Source organism: Macaca thibetana, chromosome X (genome assembly GCF_024542745.1).
Source record: "Macaca thibetana thibetana isolate TM-01 chromosome X, ASM2454274v1, whole genome shotgun sequence".
Taxonomy (NCBI): Eukaryota; Metazoa; Chordata; class Mammalia; order Primates; family Cercopithecidae; genus Macaca; species Macaca thibetana.
Window position 1 is genome coordinate 105,932,562 of NC_065598.1, and position 22,041 is coordinate 105,954,602.

The following is a 22,041-nucleotide window of genomic DNA, read 5'->3' on the forward strand; positions in this document are numbered from 1 at the left end:
TTCTATTACTAGAGAACTGGTCAGCATCTTCTGGCAGGATATTGCATAACACAGTCAACTGTGCTCTCCCAGTATTGCATGTGGCTTTGGGTAACAATGTGGATTATCTGTATGAAACAGACAGGGAAAAGGCAAGAATTATCAAGACTATCACAGACCTTATTGAAAAAAAACTAATATTAATAGGCCTTTATTTAAGCAAAATTTTTCACTTTTGCCCATCCACTGAAGATTGCAAAGACTCTAAAGCAATATGGCTGATCCCATCGGTTCATAACATCCATCCTTCGTCATTGAGCAAAGCCTCAAAACAGATTCAGCTTGATTCAATCCATTTTACTTTCTAAGCTTTAGGACACACAACCTAGAATCTTGCACCAAAAGGCACTTCTAGTTCTTCAAAAATTTCCTTTTAGTTCTGAAGTTATGAGTTCCTGAGATGGCCTGCCACAAGGCTTTATTTTGCTCAAGGCTGTGCTATGATATACACATAAGGAAATAAAAGGATCACTGCCTGCTTTACAAATTGATAAGCCTGAAGACTAAGAAAATGTAAAAACCTACATTAAAGAAACCCAAAATTCTGCCAGGTATTTTTACTAGCAGTACAAAGCTGAAAACTATCACTGATTTCTACTTATCTGAGCCATTCGAAGTCACAAAGTGGGGGAGTGATCCCAAGGGACCAACCAAACCATCACAATAGCTCTGTTGCTGCTCTGTGGTTCTGGTAATTCAAAAAGAAATAACATTTGATAATTGCCAACACTTGGAACTACACATAGTAAGAAATCTATTTCACCTGCCCAACCATTTGTTTCTTCCCATATTCCGCCTATGTTTTTTAATGGCACCACCATCCTCATGGTTCCCCAGGCTTATGAACTCTGAATTATGTTCAAAGCCTCTCTTCTTTCACTTCTGCCAAGCAACCAGAATTTGTTTTGTTTTGTTTTCCCTGCAGTGCCTCTCTATGCACGTGTAGTCACCTAATCACAGGTCCTCATCCAAAAGCTATTCCAGCTATCTTTATATTTGATACAAATTCTATAAACCGATGTGTCTTCTCATCCTTTCTCCCAAATTAGATACAGTTGGGAATAGGTGAAGAGGGAAAGGGGAGGAGAGTTCTTATACCTGTGATCAAATTTCATAGCCATTTCAACAGAGCTGTTTAACAAACTTTTTCTGAGCACAAGAATAGCTAGGCACAGAGCCAAGAAAAGAAGAGGCAATGATGGAAGCCAAAAACAGGTGAGCTACAATCTTTCCACTCCTACACAAAACCTGGCCCTAGAGTACCAGCCCTTGCATATGCTGATAACTTCTTCCAATTCTTAATTTTACAACATTCCTATATTCACAAACTCTGCCCCTGGGGTGGCTTTCCCACCTTCCAATGCCAGTTTTCCTACTGCCCTCATAACCTTAAGCCTAGTTAGTCTCCCCTATCTTGAGACTCTTCTCCCAATTCATCTGATACTCTAGAGGACTCTTCTGCAAATCCTGTTCTCTTCCTAATACAAGAAACTATAAGCAGATGCAAGATCTCTTATCCAGCCTCCCCAGAGGATTCTCAACACAAAGGCTACTTTTAATTTCCTTGAAGTTTTATGATCTTAGAGACCAGAGCAAGGGGAGTGATATGAAGAATGCTGAGAGTGAAAGTTGCTGACTGAAGACAGCTGCTGGGAATCCCCAAGTCCTGTGGCAAGGGGTGTGGTGGTGACAGCAATGGGTTTAAGAACAACCAAGTAAGACTTCAAGATCTACTGGTCAAACAGACTCTACCAATAATGTCTGTACCTCCTCCATTTCAAAACTTGGTTCCAGTTATTCCCTCCCTATAGCCTTCTCCCTGACCACTCCTTTATTCCATGTCATTTCCATGTGTAGGTATTTTATGTGTATTTTATTAATCTACAATCATGGATATATTGCTTTGTAAGTATTTCAAGCAACTTTGATAATGGTATCATATCTTGAACAGGACTGTAAACTTTGTGAGGATAGAACTATTTCTTCTATTTTTCTGGTTTCCAACCATGGAACTCAGGATAATGTACATGCTTTTTTACAAAAACAGGGTTTTTTTCCTCCAGTGACATATAATTTCCACTCAGCTATTCAACACTAACATTTTTAACTTTGAGCAAGTTTCAATGTCTGAAACATTAAGAGCTGTAGAAAATACACCCACACTTGATACAAAAGATGCCACTTATAGTTGGACTGAACATAAAATATGCTCCACCCAACCAACTATACTATTACACTGTACTTCTTCCTTTGGGTTATTTTCTTTATACTACATAAGCTGTGGGTCATTTTTGCTCTTAGCAACACTAACTACAGAAGCTAAACTCTAAATAAGCTTACTGTTGGGAATCTACTCTTCCCACCTACACAACCACTGGTTTCCCACACTGTCTCCAGTGTCCTGTGAGCAACTGGCCAATTACTGATTGTGGAAAGACAGCTTAGACATTGAGGGTCCATTCTTGGCAGATGCTGGGTTTTACTGCTGGTCCTCACTTACTTAGCTTAATTGATTCAGAACAGTATCAAAAAGAGACATTATTACACAAGTTTGAAAAAGAGACTATTTAACAAAATTTAAATGTAAAAGCCCTGGTCATTGTGCTGCTTTATAAGAGCCAAGCATGTGTGACATCGAGAGTACAGAATAATGCCTATTGAAATCAGGAAAACTTGGGAACTGACTAATCTCATTACACAAGTTTTAGTGTTTCACACATAAATTCTCAAAAAGTAAAATTATCTATAAATAGGAAATGCAACTCACTTCAAAAATATAATCCACTGCAGCTAAAGGTTTTAGTATTTATGACACAAATTTGGTTTCAAAAAGCATACAGTTTTTAAAAAGACAACAACACAAATGTTAACATGTGCCTGAGAAACACATACTCTGAAAAACAACTCATGCATGGGTTAACAGACCATTTTTTGCTTTTTCAGTAGTGGTCTTTCTTCCTATTGGACTGAGAGATTTCAGCAGAGATTCCTACTTGGCTGCCACCCGCTAACTGAAACCTGAGTGCAGCACAAACATAATTCATAAGCAAGAAAAATTATGGGCTAAATTATCACTCCGTTTGGCCATATGGGGGAGAAAGCAAAATAAGCATTTTCTTTTTAACTAAATATACCTTGTCTCACATACACCTTTATGCATGGATATAAAAACAATTTTGTGATTTATATGTCTCCATCCTTCTAGCTCAGTCACTGATGGCTTTTACAGAACAACTGACAACTGGGAAGATGCCTGCCTTCTTTTCTATCTGTAAGATATGACATCAGATTGTCTTTCAATGGGAATCAACATTGTTTAAAAAAAAAAAGTTACACCTTCAAAAAGACTCAACAATTTTTCAGACAGTGTTCTTTTACAAGAAAAACTATACATTATGACCAGAGAATGCAAGTTAGTACCATTATGTTAGTGTGGATAAGGAAATCTGTCATGGCCTCATGGCATCATCTGTGATAGACAGATACATCTTCTGGCTATTCTGGTCAATCTTCATCAGAAAACATAGAAATATAATGGCTCATGTTTAAAAATGCAAATTTAATATCACTTTAACCTGAGCTGCACTATCAAATCATCTTTTTGATAGTGCAATAGGATTGCTACAGTTCTGTCTAAACAAAATGCCTACTCCCCAACACAACCCAATTCCTCCCATGCACACTGAAAAACAGTAACTTGACTACGGTGGCAAGATGAGAAAGAGTTAACTGTTCAAACACCTCTTCAGAGTCTCACAATCTGCATATCTGGGAGTGGATTTTTTAAAAAATATATTTAATTAATTGCAATTTAAAACCACACTTACTGATGTACTTTAATAATAAAGAATCTTCTACGTGCTATGGTCCATAAAAAATGTAGTATTGCGTTAACTTCAAAGGTGGTAAGATGATTAAAATAAAAAGTTCAAGTAACATGACACGCAGCAGCATTAAAGATATAAGACTGAACAATCCCAGTGCTTTAGCAGAATCATTTCATATTTTTGTTACAGAAGGGGTCTTAAAATGAAATCCAGCAACCATAAGCATAAATAAAAGCTTTTAAAATCTTTTCACAATATGTTAGTGAAAGAATCATAAGAGCATTTTATGGGAACAAAGGGGGCTTTACTTATTAAAATCAATACAATTCACCTTAAGGTATCGTATTTGTAATGTTTTTAATTCCTAAAATGTATCCCTTACATTTAACAATTTCTGAAAAAGGACCTAAAATCATACTACAGGTTTCCAAGAGTCGCCCTCACCCCTCAACTAAAACCATCCCGAGAACCTCAGACTCTTACACTCTCGGCAGCACTCAATCTCCTGGGTGCTAAGTTAGAATGAACATGCTAAAGCATAGTGACACAGAAGCAGGAAGTTTTATACTGAAAACTGGCCTTGAAAATTGCCATTCCATTACAGTCGTTCAAGTACTTATTCAGGTCCTCACTTCTCTCTCCCTAGGTTCTTAACGTGTGGCCCTGGAACTGTAGCATCAGCATCACCAGGGAACTTGTTAGAAATGCAAATTCACAGCCCCACCCCACACCAACTGAATCAGAAACTCTGGGAATGGGGCCCAACAATTTGTGTTTTAACAAGCACCATAGATTATGATGTACTACAAAGTTTGGGAACTAGTCCTTCTCAAACTTTAATGTGCATAAGAATCACCTGAGAAGCTTGTTAAAATGCAGACTCTAATTCAGCAGGTCTGAGGCGGGGCCTGAGAGCTTACATTTGTAATGATTTCCAGGGTGATGTCTTCTGCAGACCACAATGCAAGAGTTTCTCAAATCGGTTGTTTACTGAAATTTAGGGTGCTCATAAAATACAGATTCCAAGGCACTACCCTAGCCCCAATTATCCAAATCTCAAGAGAAAGATTCAGAATATAACCAGTGGTTCGCCACCTTGGCTGCACATTAAACTCACCTGGTGAGCTTTTACTAATCCTGATTCCCAGGCCCCATCCAAGACCAATTAAGTCAGAATCTCTGGAGTTGGGGCTCAGGCATCAATATTTTTAATAACTTCCCAGTGATTCCAATGTGCAGCCAAAGTTAAGAATGACTGCTCTGGAGTCTAACTAGCTCAACACCTGGCACAGTGGATCCCTTTATAGTAGCAAACAGGTTCCTATAAAATAGCTTTCTGGGCTCCCTGACATAAATCCAAGACTGCTGATTTTGAATATCAAAATGCAGTAAAGTTAAGTTTTCCTCATGTCTTTAACCAGATTTCTGTGCACAAACTTGCCTGTACAATGCTTTCTGCAATTGGGTAGGTAATCAAAAAATGGGAGCAACAGTGAAGAATTTGTATCCAGACAGCCTGTTCATATGTTGACATCCCCTCAATACTGAGTGGAAGGATAACTAACTGATGGATCTAGAGCTTCTAAACCCATAAAATGAGGATTTCACCAGTTACAGACAATCTGAGAGAAAAGTCCTGGGAAGGGATGAAAAGAGTGTGCATTTATGTATGAGAAGTTAAAATTGTCAAAAGCACAACATCTGGTGGGCAAACACACTGCTCATGACATGATAATAACTAGGAGAAAAAAAAAATCCCAGTATGTCTGTTTATGTCTTATGGCACTTAGGATAAAGCAACACTAATAAGTACACAATGCTGTTAAATATGTAAAACAGAAAGACAAATGTGTGGTACTTACTAAGGCACTGTTGAAATGCTTAGTTATTTCCCTCCCATAATGAGGAAGCTTTCCTGAATTTTCCACAGTACACCTCAAAAATGAGTTGAAGATATATGGAAATAAGACAGTCCATTTTCCACTTAAGTGAACTTTCATTCTCCACTTGGTCATCTTCAGTGTCTACTCTACATTAGTTATTTTATAGAATACTTGACACATTCAAGGTCTGCTAAATGATAATAGTTATTCTTCTTCCACCACCGTTTCAACATATCCACAGCGGTCAAAAGTGTGTCCTATCATCTGCTTAATTCCATGAAAAAGAAATCCAGGGGCTGGGGTGTTTGAAGAGAATAATATCTAAATATGTGTGCAAAGTGGCTACTGTTAAAATGAAATTTTCAAAAGCATTTTCTGTATGAACTGGTCAAGCTCACTTTCCTTTTAAAATTCTTGCTATAGTCATTGAGTTAACCCAAACTCACTTTAAAATGTGTGAAAATAGCACCTCCTGAAAGTGTGTTCTCATATGCTTTGGAGCAATGGAGCGTGAATACTAAAGCAGCCTTTGCCAAACTCATGTAACAGCTCAAGAACTAAACAGGAGTGAATTTTTGCAGTCCCATGACTTTGCAGAGCCAACCTAAGTATCATCCCAGGACTAGCTTTAATATATCAAAGACATCCAAGAGAAGGCAGAAAAGTCACAAATAAGTGACTCAAGCTAATAAATATTTCATAGATTTTTTTACATGGCAGTCTTTTCAAAATCAATTTTACTTCTTAACCAAAAAAATTAATTGGCTAAATAAAGGTGTGGACTTAGGATTTAAGCTTCTAGAATTAACACTATGAAATTTATAAAGATATTTGTTTGACAAAGTGTTCTCCTGGATGCTCTTTCATGCACTTCTCATGAACCAATGCCCAAAGATTAACCAAGTCTAAAAGAAAATGCACAGACCACAGAAGAGTCATACAAAATTAAGACATTTAAAGAAGAAAAGCCAAATAAAACAGTACAAATGCACAATTTCCAGGACACTTTATTGTAATTTCCACTTTACATATTAATATTTTAGTCTAGGCAGAAGTGTTTATACTTATACAATAGTAGTCCAATCCTCTAATCTCACAAAATGAAGCAGTTTTAAAAGAACATCAATTAAGGTATTTATGATATGGGGGACAAGCGGCACTTTTAGCTGGAAAAGGGGGTGATGCCTTTCAGTACGAGTTTCACTGAAATTTTTCCTGTATTATTTTTCTTGTTGATGCTAAGTACTCAAATAAAAGCAATTGCACTTTTTCTCATTCTGCCCTCTCTTGGTCTTTACATTCTGTCTAGCATTTAACTCAAAAAGTCAGTTTACATTCAGTTTACACATTAAAAAAAAAAACCATATGCCCCATCTCCCACACATGCAAATGGACAGGGATTAGAATTAACCTGGCTTTTAGCTGTAACAGTGCTATTTAAAAATTTTCAACCACACACTTGAAGGGTAAGATAATTTAAGGTACAAAACCAAAGGAAACCATAACAATTCCTACACATTTACTATTTAACTGTTCTCAAATCATCGAGTATAACATGGATTTCTTAAAAAGTGAAATCGACACAAAAGCGAATGCACGCTTAATGTACAAACTGACAGTGGCTCTGTGGGGACAGTTCTCTTTGAATGAGCTATTATCCAGACAGTGGAATGAAAAAAAAAAAAAAAAAAAAAAAAAAGGTCTCACTCTTCAAATGTGAGGAAGCCGGCAGTGCGCTCGCTTCACGAGAAACACATTTTAATGGGTGTATTTGGATAAAAATAAGTAGTAAGGGAAAATGTGTTTTAAGAAACCTCCCCCCTTCCCAGGGCACAAGGAAACCCAGAGGAAAAGATGGGTAACCTCACAAGCTCCAGAGCTAAGTTCCATCACTAACAGAAGTTGGATACTTGCTATTTTTCGCCCTGCAATGGGATAGTAGTTCTCCATGTGCAAGGTACGCGGGGCGGGAATACTGGCGGGGCTTTCACTTGGGGTAACGGAAACCAAAGTGAGGAGAGGTCAACACCTTGAGTAACCCAGATCTCCAAAACCGGGGCAGGGTGAGGGGTGGTAGGGGTGGTGAAGAAGACAAGTAAAGGGGTCAAAACTCCTCGAAGTCATCGCAAAGAGAAAGCTAACACCTCTAGGAGCCACGGGGCCATCCCTTGCAGCAGCACCCTGCTCCAAGTGTGGGGTGCCTGCCTCGGAGGGCAAAAAGCGCAGGGTGCCCTTAGTTCAGTTGAGTGGCTCCGGGGACCCGGGCAGCGAGAGGGCAGGGGCATCCGCCGGCCGGGAGGCGGACTCGCACTTTGCCTCAACTCTGAGCCCCATCCCGAGCGCAAGGGAGAGGGCGGCGGAGGGCACGGTACTCACTAGGGCTCGTTGGTGAATCGGGGGGTCCGGGGCTGCTGGTATCCGTACAGGTGACAGTAGAGCACATCGAAGCAAAAGCAGCACATCTCTGCTGACACCACCATCTTCCGGGAGCCCGGCGATGAGGACGAGGCGGCGGACGATGAGGAGGGTGAGGAAGAGGTGGCGGCGGCCGGGGTAGAAAGTAGGGTCCCCACTCCGCAGCTCGGAGGTGGCGACAGGGCGATCCCCCCGCCGCCGCCGCCGCAGCCCTGGGGGGGAGAGAGGGTACAGCCGCTGCCGCTACCTCCTCCGGTTAGACCTCCCAGCCCGTTGAGCCGCGTACCGGCGCCTCCTAGTCCCAGCTCCCCAGCTCGGCACTGGCTCTCTCCGCTGCAGTGGGAGGAGGAGGAGGCGCCACCACCGCCACCCGAGCCAGAGGGGGGCGAACTGGACAGTTTCTGCTTCTTCACCCCGCAGCAACCCGCCGCCATCTTGGAACAGTCTCCCCCACGCAGCGTTTCCGACCCATAAGTGAGGCGAGCTGGCGGCGGGGGCGAGCACGCTGCGGCCCAGGCCGCCGGGGGCGCGCCAGAGGCTGGCGGGGCGCGCGCGCGCCGTTCCCGGCCCCGTCTGCCTAGCCACGCGGCTGCCCCGCGCGCGCCCCCGCCTCGGTGCGCGCTCCTCGCTTTCGCGGCTGGGCGCCTCGCGCCTGTCCCGCCGGACTCGTGCCTCTTCTGAGCCGCAGCCCCAGCCCCAGCCCGAATCTCAATCTCTGCGGCCGGCAGAGGATGGAAGCCAGGAAGCCGATTAGAAAGGAAGGTGAAGGAAACAAGAGTCAGATAGTGGAAAGTGGGAGCTAAGGGAAGAGGTGGGCACGCCCGGGAAGGAAGGAGGGAAAGGGAAACTAGTGGGGGCAGGGGGGAAGAAAGGAGAAAGTCCGAAGTAAGCATCCAGGTCCCAAAGCACAGCTCAGTGACCCCCGCTGCAAGTAGTATTAATGACATTTAAGCCCAGTTACGTGGAACCTGAGCCACCCGGCCTCAAATACACGGGTTTCTGAACTGTTGGAGTGTGAGCGAGCAGGTGCCTGAAGCTCCATACCTGAGACCGCCCCTGTTAAGTATGTACAAAGCAGTCGGGGAAATGGCCACGCTGCTCTTTTTAATTCCAGCCTAAGCACACACCAGGGTACTCTTTCCTTTCCTTATGGAGAAATATTCAAGTCCAATTGAATCGATGTATCTTGTACTTGTTCCCCCAACTTACCCTCCTAGCCGTTTGTAAACATTAAAAAGCCAAAAATAAAGTCCTAACTAATACTTCACTGGTTCAAAGATATTAATTGTGCTTTGGGACTTGCAGTGGTGGACTTTTCTGGTTTTGGTTTTTATTTCTTGGCTTGGGTAAAAAGCAATTAGGAATATTATCTGTAGTGCTCAGATCTTAGAGATAAATAGGGAAGGTAATGTACTTAGTCACAAATTGAAAGATTTTGTTTAAGTATATAATTAGCTCTTAATATTCACTTTAAAAATTTCTCAATTAAATGCTTGGATGGATGAGGAGGCATATGAGTCAGTCCCTTTCTAGGTGCCTAAGTGTAGCTTAATAATAAAAATAATGACAATAAATGTTAAAATTTGTAGAAATGAACCTGATAGAAAGCGTAAGTTATTTGCATTGTATCTACACCATGCTAGAATATCTAGATAAAGTCAGGTATCTGCATATTTTAAAACTGCAGATTGATTTTTGTCACCTTTTATCTACATGCGTGGGATCTTGCAGATAGCTTGGGGCTGTTCATTCCACTCAGGGAATAAAAACAAAACAATTTATTCATTCAGTAATATTGAGCCTCTGCACCATACTATGTGCACAACACTATACTTCTGTTGAAATCCAGGGCGTGCGCAGGAAGTATGCCTCCCACTCTCAAAGAGTTTATGAATTAAGTCAGATACATGCACATAATCAGATAAATAGCTATTATAGTATGTACTGAACGTTTTTTAGGTGCCCAGTACCATACCTCGTCCTACCCCATAATCCTTCAGAATAAGATATTATCTCATTTTATCTTCACAACAATGCTCTGAGGTTACTCATTAACAGATGAGGCTATTAAACCTCAGAAGTAATTTGCCCAAGATCACACACCTAGAAAGTAACAGAGCTAGGATTGGAATGCCGGCATGTCTGATTCCAAAAACCATGCCATTATACTATATTGCCTCTCACTAACAATATATGATAATAAGGCTACTGATGGACAAAAGATAGTGACATTACACTCCAGCAGGTGCAACTGAGGTTAAACAGAAATAATAACTTAGCTTTTATGGAAAGATTGAGAGACACTGAAATATGTTAGCAAGGAAAGATGAAAAAATCTCCTTCCAAAAAGATTTTGTGAGATAGACAAATGAAAGTCTGGAATGGTTAGGTGCAGCCTAAAGACAAAAGAGATAGTTTAATTGGTCAGTGATATGTAATTTCATCCTCTCAAACTTCATCACTGTTAGAATTAACCTTATGTTTGAAACAAATAACAATTCTTTGTCAACTACTAGTGGAGCAAAAAAAAAAATGCATTAATATTTTGTCTATGTTACAGAAGAGAAAGCAGATTGGTTTTTTTAAAAAAGCACCACAACAACTGGTACGTTACGGTATTTTGTAGGTTAGGGTGTTTTGTACTTTGTCCTTAACTATCACAGCCCACCTTTTAATTTTTTTGAAACTAGATTGAACATAATATCAGACAATCGGTATCAATTTATTCCCCATCCCACTAAAGTGATCATTTCTAGAGTAAAAAACCAGAGCCATTTAATGACATCACAAAACAGTTTAGCACAGGAAGCAAAGTAGGATATCATGGATGGCTGCTTCTGCTAGGGGAATTTAGGAAAGCAGAATGTAATCTCCCAATTTAGAATTTGGCCAGTAGACAAGAGTCTAACGCCCCTACTCTTGTGAAAAATAGCAAGGAATCTTTAATAAGCACCAGTAGTCATGTCCTTAGTTCTGCATTTCATCTAAAAGACAAAGCACTATCATGGCTATCCTGCCAGGCTAAGGGACTGATGCAATGGGAAAACCCAAAGACAAGGACACCCCAGCTGAATTACAAAAATAGCTTTTCCCTAGAGGATTTTCAATTCCAATTCCAAACCTCACTAGCATAAAGAAAATAGACAAACACAAATGTGATAATTGCAGAAAAGACATCATTACCTGACCACTAGGGGTTACTATCTAAGTACTTTGTTGTATTGGCTAACTAAAACGGGGGAAAGCACTAACCTTTATCTTTGTGTTAACTTCTCCTGAGCCTGGCTCATCTCCCATACTAACCTTGAGCCTCAAGATGCTTTATAAATCCCTTGGCAAGTAGTGGTGGTGGTGGTAATGTCTCCTTTAGGCCTTTGAGGAAATGCCTCTCCTGGCCTGGTTTTCTTGCAAAGTCACCAGCATAAAAAGAAACATATTTCGTTCAAACATAAACGAAATCCACAGAACAAATTCTGTGAAAAAAAATTTTTTACATCTATGCAAAGTGCACACTGCGTGGATAGAAAAACTGACCTTGCTCAGGATTCTCTTGGCTTGAAGTATAAAGGTCAAAGTATGATAGAGCACATGGTTTCTATCCACTGCTGATACTGGAGTGCAGTGATATACCCTCCAGAGGAAACTTTAAGGTGCCTTCCTCTCTTTGTAACTGACTGTCAATCGGGGAGCTGAAGATTCCACTTAAAAAAATAAAATAAATAGGCCATAGTCTCTTTGTCAACAAAGCACATTCAAATTGTGAGCATTTTTATTTCTGCAATTTAGAGGCAGCTCTAAATTGCTGTTAACTAACTCCTGTCAAAGGCTTTGTTTTACAACTGTGGAAAATAATACTTGAACAGAGGTTATGCATATTATTTACTGTGCAGCAAAGCTAGTAATTGAATTAAACCCAATAGTTACTTAATATATTATCATTGCCTCAATTTGTTCTCGTGTTTATAACATAGTTATTTTTTCATTTCAGAAAATAAGAATAATTATAATTTGATGAGGTAGTGAACTTAATGTTGCAAAATTATTTTCTTAGGTTTCTGGGGTTGTAGGTAAAAGGGGAAACATTCACATATTTCATTGAAAAAAAAACCTGCCATTTATGCCCAAACAAGTGTTATTTTTATCCTCTGTCATCAAACTTTCTCAACTGTCATCCTTGAACAACTGCAGAATGTAATATTCTTAGCTACCACTTTGATCTAACCTTGTACACATATAACACATGGTTGTTGTGGTGGAGGTGGTAATCAGTTCCCTTTTATGTTTGAATGAATACGTGAGTAAATACTGAAATTCTTTACCTACTTTTCAATTCAAATTGGTAAATCAGTTTTTGTTTTTCTGATTACAAAACAGATCCTTCTTTCCAAAATTCTTTATCTAATGAACACATTTATGAGCGAAAGCACCATGATCTACCTTGTTTTCTAGTTGTTTCATTTACATCTTCTATTGTCAACTTGAGTACAAACTAATTGAATGTTGTTTCGTTACCTATTTCCTTTAGAGAAAGTTCTATAAACTCCTTAATGAGATTTAGATATGCTAATATCTACTCTGAATGTGGAAGAATCAATAAAGCTAGCTAGTTGTAGATTGGAGAAAAAGGCTTCTTAGGAAGAAGATGATCAAACAGTGTTATTTAGGGCAGTTAGAGGAATTGTGAACAATCAAAACGTGAAGGTGTCTACTATAGTTTGAAAAAGTCTTTACTTGACTGTTTTTCTCTTTTCTCTCTTTTTAAAAGAATTCATCTACTAGCTTCTGTACATATATTGGGGTTTGAAAATGTACATGATGAAGCCCAATGGGCCTCACCTCAAAATTTAATTATAAAAATATAGCTGTTTGACTAATCTCATTGTGTTCTGGGGCACCTATTCCAGTTGGTTGGAGGCACAGTTTGGGCAGGGTGAGGATTAACATTGTCAATTAAAATATAAAAGTCTGTTCTGAATTAAGTCTCTCTTGTACAAATAATCAATTTAAAGTTCAAACTCACTCATGGAACCAAGGAGCAGAAATCTGATCCCCATAACCTCTGCTGGATCCCAGTTGAAGTGTAGCTCATTTTGTCTCACTCTATTCACTGCTTAAATGTTCACAATTTATGGCTTATTCTCTCAGCATGAGTAACACACAATGATTGTGTCAGGAAGCTCAGTCGTCTCTCATTACTTACTATTCAGGATTCCTACCCTAGCTCCTAGTAGCGCAGCTAACCCTCCACACTTCAGCCAGATCCTCCATCTGGCCCCTGACGTTGGCTATCCACCGTACAGCCTTTTCTTTGGGGCTGTTCACCTTATGCCACAGCCACTGCCTGGTAAGTAGGCTGCTGCTTAATCCTCAGCTGCCTTCTGCATCCTCCACGAGATTCCACAAGGGATTCTAGGTTTCTTTCATGCCACTTGATGGCCTTCTAAAACTTCAAGCTGCTATTTCTACTGCAGATACTTCATGGTAGCATATGGCTTTTCCTTTGTTTTTTTTGAGACGGAGTCTCGCTCTGTCGCCCAGGCCGCAGTGCAGTGGCCGGATCTCAGCTCACTGCAAGCTCCGCCTCCCGGGTTTACGCCATTCTCCTGCCTCAGCCTCCCGAGTAGCTGGGACTACAGGCGCCCGCCACCTCGCCCGGCTAGTTTTTTGTATTTTTTAGTGGAAACGGGGTTTCACCATGTTAGCCAGGATGGTCTCGATCTCCTGACCTCGTGATCAGCCCGTCTCGGCCTCCCAAAGTGCTGGGATTACAGGCTTGAGCCACCGCGCCCGGCCCGCAGCATATGGCTTTTCTAAGGAGCTTGAAATTTCCCATGCTACACTCTGCTCTGTGTTTCCTCCAGAATTCTCTTGTTTGTTCTTTCTTTCTTCTTTTTATTGAGATACAATTCACAAAGGATACCACCCACCCATTTAAATTTTACAATTTGATGATTTTTAGAATATTCATGTAATTATGCAACCTTCAACATAATCAATTTTGGACACTTTAATCACCCCCAAAAAGATACCCCATTACTCATTAGCAGTTACTCTCCATTCCTTCCAATTCCTCTTCAGCCCCAGACAACCTCTAATCTCCCTTCTGTCTCTATGGATTTACCTATTCTGAGCATTTCATATAGATGGAATCATGTAATATTTGCCTTTTTGTGTCTGCTTTATTTCAGTTCACATAATGTTTTCAGGGTTCCTCCATGTTGTAGCATCTACCAGTACTTCATTCCTTTAATGGCCAAATAACATACTGTTATATGGATATACCACATTTTGTTTATCCATTCATCAATTGATTGACATTTGGGTATTTGTACTTTTGGGTTGTTATGAATAATGCTGCAAAGAAAATTCGTTTACAAGTTTGTGTGTAGATGTGTGTTTTCATTTCTCTTGGGTATATACCTAGTGGTGGAGTTATTGTGTTATATTGTAACTCTGTGCTTAACCTTTTCAGGAACTACAGACTGTTTTCCAAATTAACGGTACCATTTTAGAATCTTACCTTCAGAGTCAAAGTTGGGATTACAATTTTAAACTTTTTTGTTAAATTTATTCCTAAATGTTTTATTCTTTTTGATGCTATTGAAGATGGAATAATTTTGTTAATTTCAGTTTTGGATTGTTCATTGTAGTTTTTTTTTGTTTGTTTTTTTTGTTTTTGTTTTTTTTTTGAGATGGAGTCTCGCTCCAGGCTGGAGTGCAGTGGCATGATCTTGGCTCACTGCAACCTCTGCCCTCCAGGTTCAAGCAATTCTCCTGCCTCAACCTCCCAAGTAGCTGGGACTACAGGTGCACGCCACAGTGCCCAGCTAATTTATATATTTGTAGTAGAGTCGGGGTTTCACCATATTGGCCAGGCTGGTCTCCAACTCCTGACCTCAAGTGATCTGCCCACCTCGGTCTCCCAAAGTGCTGGGATTACAGGCGTGAGCCATCACACCTGGCCTCATTATACAATTTAGATCTTGTACCTTGCCACCTAGCTGAATTCATTTCTTACTACTAATAGTTTTTTGTTGGATTTCTTAAGATTTTGTGTACACAAGATCGTGTCATCTGATAGTTTTACTTCTTTCTTTCCAATCTGGATATAGTTTTTTCTCTTGTCTAATTGCTTTGCCTAAAACCTCTAGTACAATGTTGAATAGAATTGATGAGAGCAGACATCCTTATCTTATTCCAGATATAATGGGGAAAGCTTTCTGTCTTCTAGCATTAAGTATGACGTTAGCTGTGAATTTTTCATAGCTTCCCTTAGGTTGAGGAAGGTCCCTTCTACCCTAGTTTGTTGAGTGTTTTTTTTTTTTTTAATTTATCATGACAGGTTGGATTTTTTTGTCAAATGCTTTTACTGTGTCTATTGACAGGATCATGTGGTTTTTGTTCTTTATGTTGTTGATGTGGTATATTACTTTAACATACCACAAAATTAATAGTTTATATTAATTTTGGGATAGTAAACCAACCTTCCAGTCCTGAGATGAATCCCACTTTGTCATGGTATATAATTATTTTTTATATGTTGCTGGATCCATTTACTAGTATTTTTGAGGATTTTTGCATCTGTATTCATAGTACATCTACATTCAATGGTCTGAGTTTTCTTGTGATGTTTTTGTCTAGTTTTGGCATCAGGAAAATACTGGTCTCATAAATGATTTGGGAAGTTTCCTTCTTCTTCTATTTTTTGGAAGAGCTTGAGAAGGATTTGGTGTTTATTCTTCTTTAAATGTGTGGTAGAATTTACCAATGAAGCTATCTGGTCCTGGGCTTTTCTTTGTTGGTAGTTTTAAAATTTATTTATTTTTTAGTGTGAATTTTTTTATGTGTTCATAGTGTATATATTTATGGAGTACGTGAGATATTTTGAAACTAGCATACAATGTACAATAATCACATCAGGAAAATAGGATATGCATCACCTGAAGCACCTGTCATTTCTTTGCATTACAAACATTCCAATTATACTCTTAGTTATTTTTAAATGTACAATAAATTATTGTTGAGTATTGTGTTATCAAATACCAGATCTTATTCATTCCATCTATATTTTTATAGCCATTAACCATCCGCACTCCCCTCTCCCTCACTGGGAGTTTTTGTTATTAGTGACTCAATCTAGTTATTTGTTATAGATGTGTTAAATTTTTCTGTTTCTTCTTGAGTCACTTTTGATAGTTGGTATGTTTCTAGGAATTGGTTCATTTCATCTGGTTTATCTAATTTGTTGTCATACAAATGCTCTTAGCATTCTATTATAATACCCTGTATTTCTGTAAGGTCTGTGGTAATGTTCTCTCATTTCTGATTTTAGTAATTTCAGTCTTTTCTCTTTTTTTGTCTAACTAAAGACTTGTCAATTTTGCTGTTCTTTTCAAAGAACCAACTTTTGGTTTGGTTACTTTTCTCTATTGTTTTTCTATTCTGGATTTCATTTATCTCTGTTTCAGTCTTTATTTCTTTCCTTCTGTTTGCTTCTGTTTGCTTATCTGGCTTCTTAGATGGCAGGTTAGATTATTGATTTGAATTATTTCTTCTTTTTAAATATAGGTATTATAGCTATCATTTCCCCTCTAAGCACTTCTTTAGCTGCATCCCGTAAGTTTCTTTTTCTTTTCTTTTCTTCTTTTTTTCTTTTGTTTTGTTTTGTTTGTTTGTTTGAGATGGAGTCGTGTTCTGTCTCCCAGGCTGGAGTGCAGTAGTGCAATCTCAGCTCACTGCAACCTCTGCCTCCTGGGTTCAAGAGATTCTCCTGCCTCAGCCTTGTGAGTAGCTGGGATTCCAAGAGTGCATCACCATGCCTGGCGATTTTTTTTGTATTTTTAGTAGAGACAAGGTTTCACCACGTTGGCCAGGCTGGTCTCAAACTTGTGACCTCCAGTGATCCACCCACCTTGGCCTCCCAAAGTGCTGGGATTACAGGTGTGAGCCACCATGCCTGGCCTGTAAGTTTTGATATTTTGTGGTTTACATTTGTCCCAAAGTATTTTCTAATTTCCCTTGTGACTTTTTGGCCTATTGGTTATTTAGGAGTGTGTTGTTCAATTTCCACATATTTGTAAATTTCCCAAATTTCCTTCTGTTTTTTATTTCTAATTTCATTCCATGGTGGTAGATAATATATTTGGTATGATTTCAATCCTTTTAAGTTTTTTTGAGGTTTCTTTTATGACCTAGCTTATGATCTGTCCTGAAGAATGTTTCATGTGCACTTGAGAAGATTATGTATTCTGCTATTATTGGGTGGAATGCTGTATGGATATATGTTAATTCTAGTTGGTGTATAGTGTTGTTCAAGTCTTCTGTTTCCTTATTGAGGTACAGGAGTGGATCATTCGTAGCCATGATAAATAATTTGGCTTTTATTCAAAGAGCAATGGAAAGACACTGGACAGTTTAGTGAGATCAATTTTTGCTGGTATTTGGAGAATGTAATGGAGGAGAACAGAGCAGAGATAAGGAGATCAGTCAAGAGACTTCAGTAATTCAGGATAGGCCTGGACCTAGGTGGTGGCAGTTAAGATAAAAAGAAGGGAGAATTTCTATGTAAATTTTGGAGGTAGAGTCAACAAGACTTACTGACACGTATTTTGTTGAGGTCAGGAAAAGGAAAGAATTTATGATAATGACTAGATTTCTGCTTCGAGTAAACAAATAAGTGGTGATGACATATTGACATGGAAAAGATAAGGACAGGAGCAGGTCCACGGGATATCAAGACTTCTTGACAATGTAAGTTTAAGGTGTCCACTAAATACGCAAATAGGGATATGAAATAGGTAGACAGATATGCGTGTCATGAATCAAGACTAGATAAATCAATTTAGGAGTTAGCATACAGATAGTATTAGAAGCCATGGTCTGGACAACACAAAATAGAGAAGGACTATAAAGAAAAAAGTGAAAACCAGGATTGAGTCTTGAGACTGCACAATATTGGGATGAACTGGCCAATGAGACTAAACAAGAGTAGCAACTGACATAGTGGGAAAGCCAGCAGAGTGTTGTGTCACAATATCCAAACAAGAAAATCTTTTAAGAAGGGAGAATGGCTAATGATGTTAAATACTGCAGGGACTTCAAATAAAATGAGGATAGAGAAGAGTCTATTAGATTTGGCAACATGCATGTTGCGTGTTGCAATAACATGAGTAGTTTCATTAGAGTGGCAGGGCCAGAAGTCAGACTGGAGTGCATTGAAAAGTGAATGGGGTGGTGGGGAGCTGTAGATAGTGTATATAGACAACTCTGTTGAAATACTTGACTCCGAAGAGGAACAAAGAAATGAGATGGTAGCTGTAGAAGAGCACTAGGTCAAAGGAGGGTTTTTATTTAATTAGGGATAGTTCCTAGAAATATTATTTTAAGTAGTTGTTATTATCATTATTAATATTATTTCTTTGATGGTCATCACTACAGTGTTCAGTGAAATATACTTACAAGCAATTCTTGAACAGAAACACTTCTATCCTGAAAAGAGCAAATACTGAGACCTCAAAGCATCGATTATTATTCTTTTCTAGTCTCATAAGTAAGGAGATCAATGTAATAGGGCCTACTAGAAAAGAATAAGAACCGATCTGGATGGAAATGATGAACACAGAGAAAAGACAGGCAACAAAATGCTGTTTATAGAGTTATGGAGTGAGAGAAATAGTTAAAAGGTAAAGAGGAAGGGTGTTAATTTTATAAACTAGCCTTGAGGCGCCAGCAAAAATTTTGATGTCATGATATTTTTACTGCTTCAGCAAACTTTTGCTCCCCAAATCAACAACAAGGCCTAGTGATTACTATGAGCATAGCTTGGCTGGGGCTGTAGCAAACATCTTCTTGGGCCTTTAGCATATCACCCATTCATTTACTGCACAACTTCAAGCAAGTAATTTAACTTTATTTTCCTTATCTCTTAAATTGCATATCAGTACATACTTCTTAAAATGGTTATAAAGATTACATAAAAGAATGTGTCTAACTTAAATGCCTGTACCAGCTAAATAAAGTGTTCTAACAAGTAGACCCAAAGATATAATGGCTTAGTAAAACAAACGTCTATTTCTTTTTTCTTTCTTCCTTTCTTCCTTCCTTCCTTCCTTCCTTTCTTTCTTTCTTTCTTTCTTTCTTTCTTTCTTTCTTTCTTTCTTTCTTTCTTTCTTTCTTTCTTTCTTTCCTTCTTTCTTTCTTTCTTTCTTTTTTTTTTTTGGTGTTTGACTTTATTTTTATTATTATACTTTAAGTTCTGGGGTACATGTGCAGAACATGCAGGTTTGTAACATAGGTATAGACGTGCCATGGTGGTTTGCTGCACCCATAAACCCGTCATCTACATTAGGTATTTCTCCTAATGCTATCCCTCCCCTAGCCCCCACCCGCCAACAGGCCCCGGTGTGTGATGAGCCCCTCCCTGTGTCCATGAGTTCTCAGTATTCAACTCCCACTTATGAGTGAGAACATGCAGTGTTTGGTTTTCTGTTCCTGTGTTAGTTTGCTGAGAAAGATCGTTTCCAGCTTCATCCATGTCCCTGCAAAGGACATGAACTCATCCTTTTTTATGGCTGCATAGTATTCCATGGTGTGTATGTGCCACATTTCCTTTATCCAGTCTATCATTGATGGGCATTTGGGTTGGTCCCAAGTCTTTGCTATTGTGAATAGTGCTGCAGTAAACATACGGGTGCATGCATCTTTATAGCAGAATGATTTATAATCCTTTGGGTACATACCCAGTAATGGGATAGCTCAGTCAAATGGTATTTCTGGTTCTAGATCCTTGAGGAATCACCACACTGTCTTCCACGATGGTTGAACTAATTTGCACTCCCACCAACAATGTAAAAGCGTTCCTATTTCTCCACATCCTCTCCAGCATCTGTTGTTTCCTGACTTTTTACTGATCGCCATTTTAAGAGGCATGAAATGGTATCTCATTGTGGTTTTGATTTGCGTTTCTCTAATGGTCAGTGATGATGAGCTTTTTTTCATATGTTTGTTGGCCACATAAATGTCTTCTTTTGAGAAACGTCTGTTCATATCCTTCGCCCACTTTTTGATGGAGTTGTTTTAGAAAAAATCCATTGTTAATCAGGCAGATGACTTTGGAGGAAATATTTTTTTAAAGCCATCCAGCAGAATGCCTTCTCATCTTTATAGGACCCACTTCCTGGTCCTTCAACTGTTTCTGTGTCTTCTCACCTTAAAAAAATAAAATACAATGTACAGTAACCTTTTAATCAAAACACAGCATTGTAGGTGGAGACCGAAAGCCTGCCATTGTTTGTTGTTTAACAGCTGATCCTGGTATTCTGGTGATGCCACTGTGCTGCTTCGTTACACTGAACACGTAATTTTTTCACTATATTAATGGTATGTCATTTTTTAAAACTGTTAAGTACTTATGTGAGAATAACTGTAAGAAAATGATTGCTTATCAGTAGCATATAAATTCAGAGTCAGGAATGATGGTGATACCAAACAACCACATTGTCTACCTGGGTTGCTGAAATAATGACACCTTTGCTTTGTTCAATGTATACAAACTTTGTTTCATGCACAAAATTATTTAAAATATTGTATAAAATTACCTTCAGGCTATGTGTTTAAGGTGTATATGAAACATAAATGAATTTAATGTTTTTAAGTGCTTTTAAGCATTTTTAAGTGTTTTCCGTGGGACAGTTTGTATATCTAGCCCACCATAGTACCAGTATTCTATCATATGTTTTCTCCACCCCTGCTCTGAGGATGTAAAACTGTTAGAAAAAATAAATCACAAAATTGAGCTGATTGGCTCCATAAAAAATTTATGATTTTCAGCCTCAGCTGGGTCTTCTCTATTGTTCTACAAATCTTTAATTCATCTTTATTCAGTTCCCTTTCTGATTTCCCACAGCAGCTGTTTCAACCCGTTACTACACTTCAATCCTCCCACTCCAACCTCTTCATCCTTTAATCATTTCGGAAAATGAAGCTTCCTACTTCACAACAAAAAAAAAGACTTTCAGGTGAGAATCCATTCAACCCTTCTTCATTTCATTCTGAAGTTTCCTCTGTTTTTCATCCTTTTCCTGCTTTCCTCCTCTCTTGGAAGAAGGGGTGTTCTTTCTTACGTCCTTTCCTGCTCTCTCTACCTATGGTCTAGAATAGTGTTACTCAAGGTGTGGTCATGGACCCCTTCCAATCCTCAAACTGTTTGATACTGATCTACAACAGCCTAAGCACTGAAATTAAGAGTAAGAATTTAGAAACTTCCATAGCAATTTGAAAAATTAATTTTATGTTCATTGGCTCTAATAATGAAAAATTGGGGTTTATATTTTGAATGTCTTTGTTTTTGTACTGCATTTTTTCTAGTAACTCATTTTTATTATATTTTACAGAAGTACCAATCTCAACAGCTTGAAAATTTGAAAACCTGATCCTTCACCACAGGTAGTTTGAGAAGTATTGGACTAAAACCCATCCTCTACTAACTTGTCTGAGATTTGACTCCACGCATTAACCCTTTTCTCTCTCATTTCTTCACTCTTACTCTCCATAGACATTCTTCCATATTACCTTTGCCTACTGTGTTGCCAACTTATTTCTCACTTTCTGTTTACTGCCAGCCTTCTTGAAAGAATAACTCTCATATACTGTTTCCACCCTCCTCATCTTCTCTTTAACCCTCAAACCATAGCAATTTGGCTTATGCCCCTACTACTGCTCCAACAAAAGTCACCAGTGATGTCTAAATTGCCCAATTCATAATAGCCCTTCTAGTCCTTGTCCTGTCAGACCTCTACTCTGTGTTTACTAAAGACCACCCTTTCCTTTGAGGACCTCTCTTCTTCTGGGTTTCTCTAATAGCCCTCATCTGATTGTTG

At 39.0% G+C, this 22,041-nt stretch overlaps 2 protein-coding genes across 3 annotated transcripts in view; one reads left to right on the forward strand and one right to left on the reverse strand.

Annotated features, from left to right (window-relative positions):
- The window catches only part of AMMECR1 (AMMECR nuclear protein 1), a 132,463-nt gene extending 123,703 nt beyond the window's left edge, over nucleotides 1-8,760 (reverse strand). The window contains exon 1 of one of the 2 annotated variants that reach the window (XM_050776560.1): nucleotides 8,126-8,760. In XM_050776560.1, the coding sequence (XP_050632517.1) occupies nucleotides 8,126-8,598 (473 nt within the window). In that variant the 5' untranslated portion in view covers nucleotides 8,599-8,760. The remainder of the gene's footprint in view (nucleotides 1-8,125) is intronic. The other variant, XM_050776561.1, reaches the window with a different exon arrangement.
- TMEM164 (transmembrane protein 164) overlaps nucleotides 1-21,197 on the forward strand; it is a 339,420-nt gene extending 318,223 nt beyond the window's left edge. Inside the window, exon 8 of the mRNA XM_050776567.1 lies at nucleotides 21,072-21,197. The gene's annotated coding sequence lies outside the window, so the exon portion shown is untranslated. The remainder of the gene's footprint in view (nucleotides 1-21,071) is intronic.
- Nucleotides 21,198-22,041: the final 844 nt, after the last annotated feature.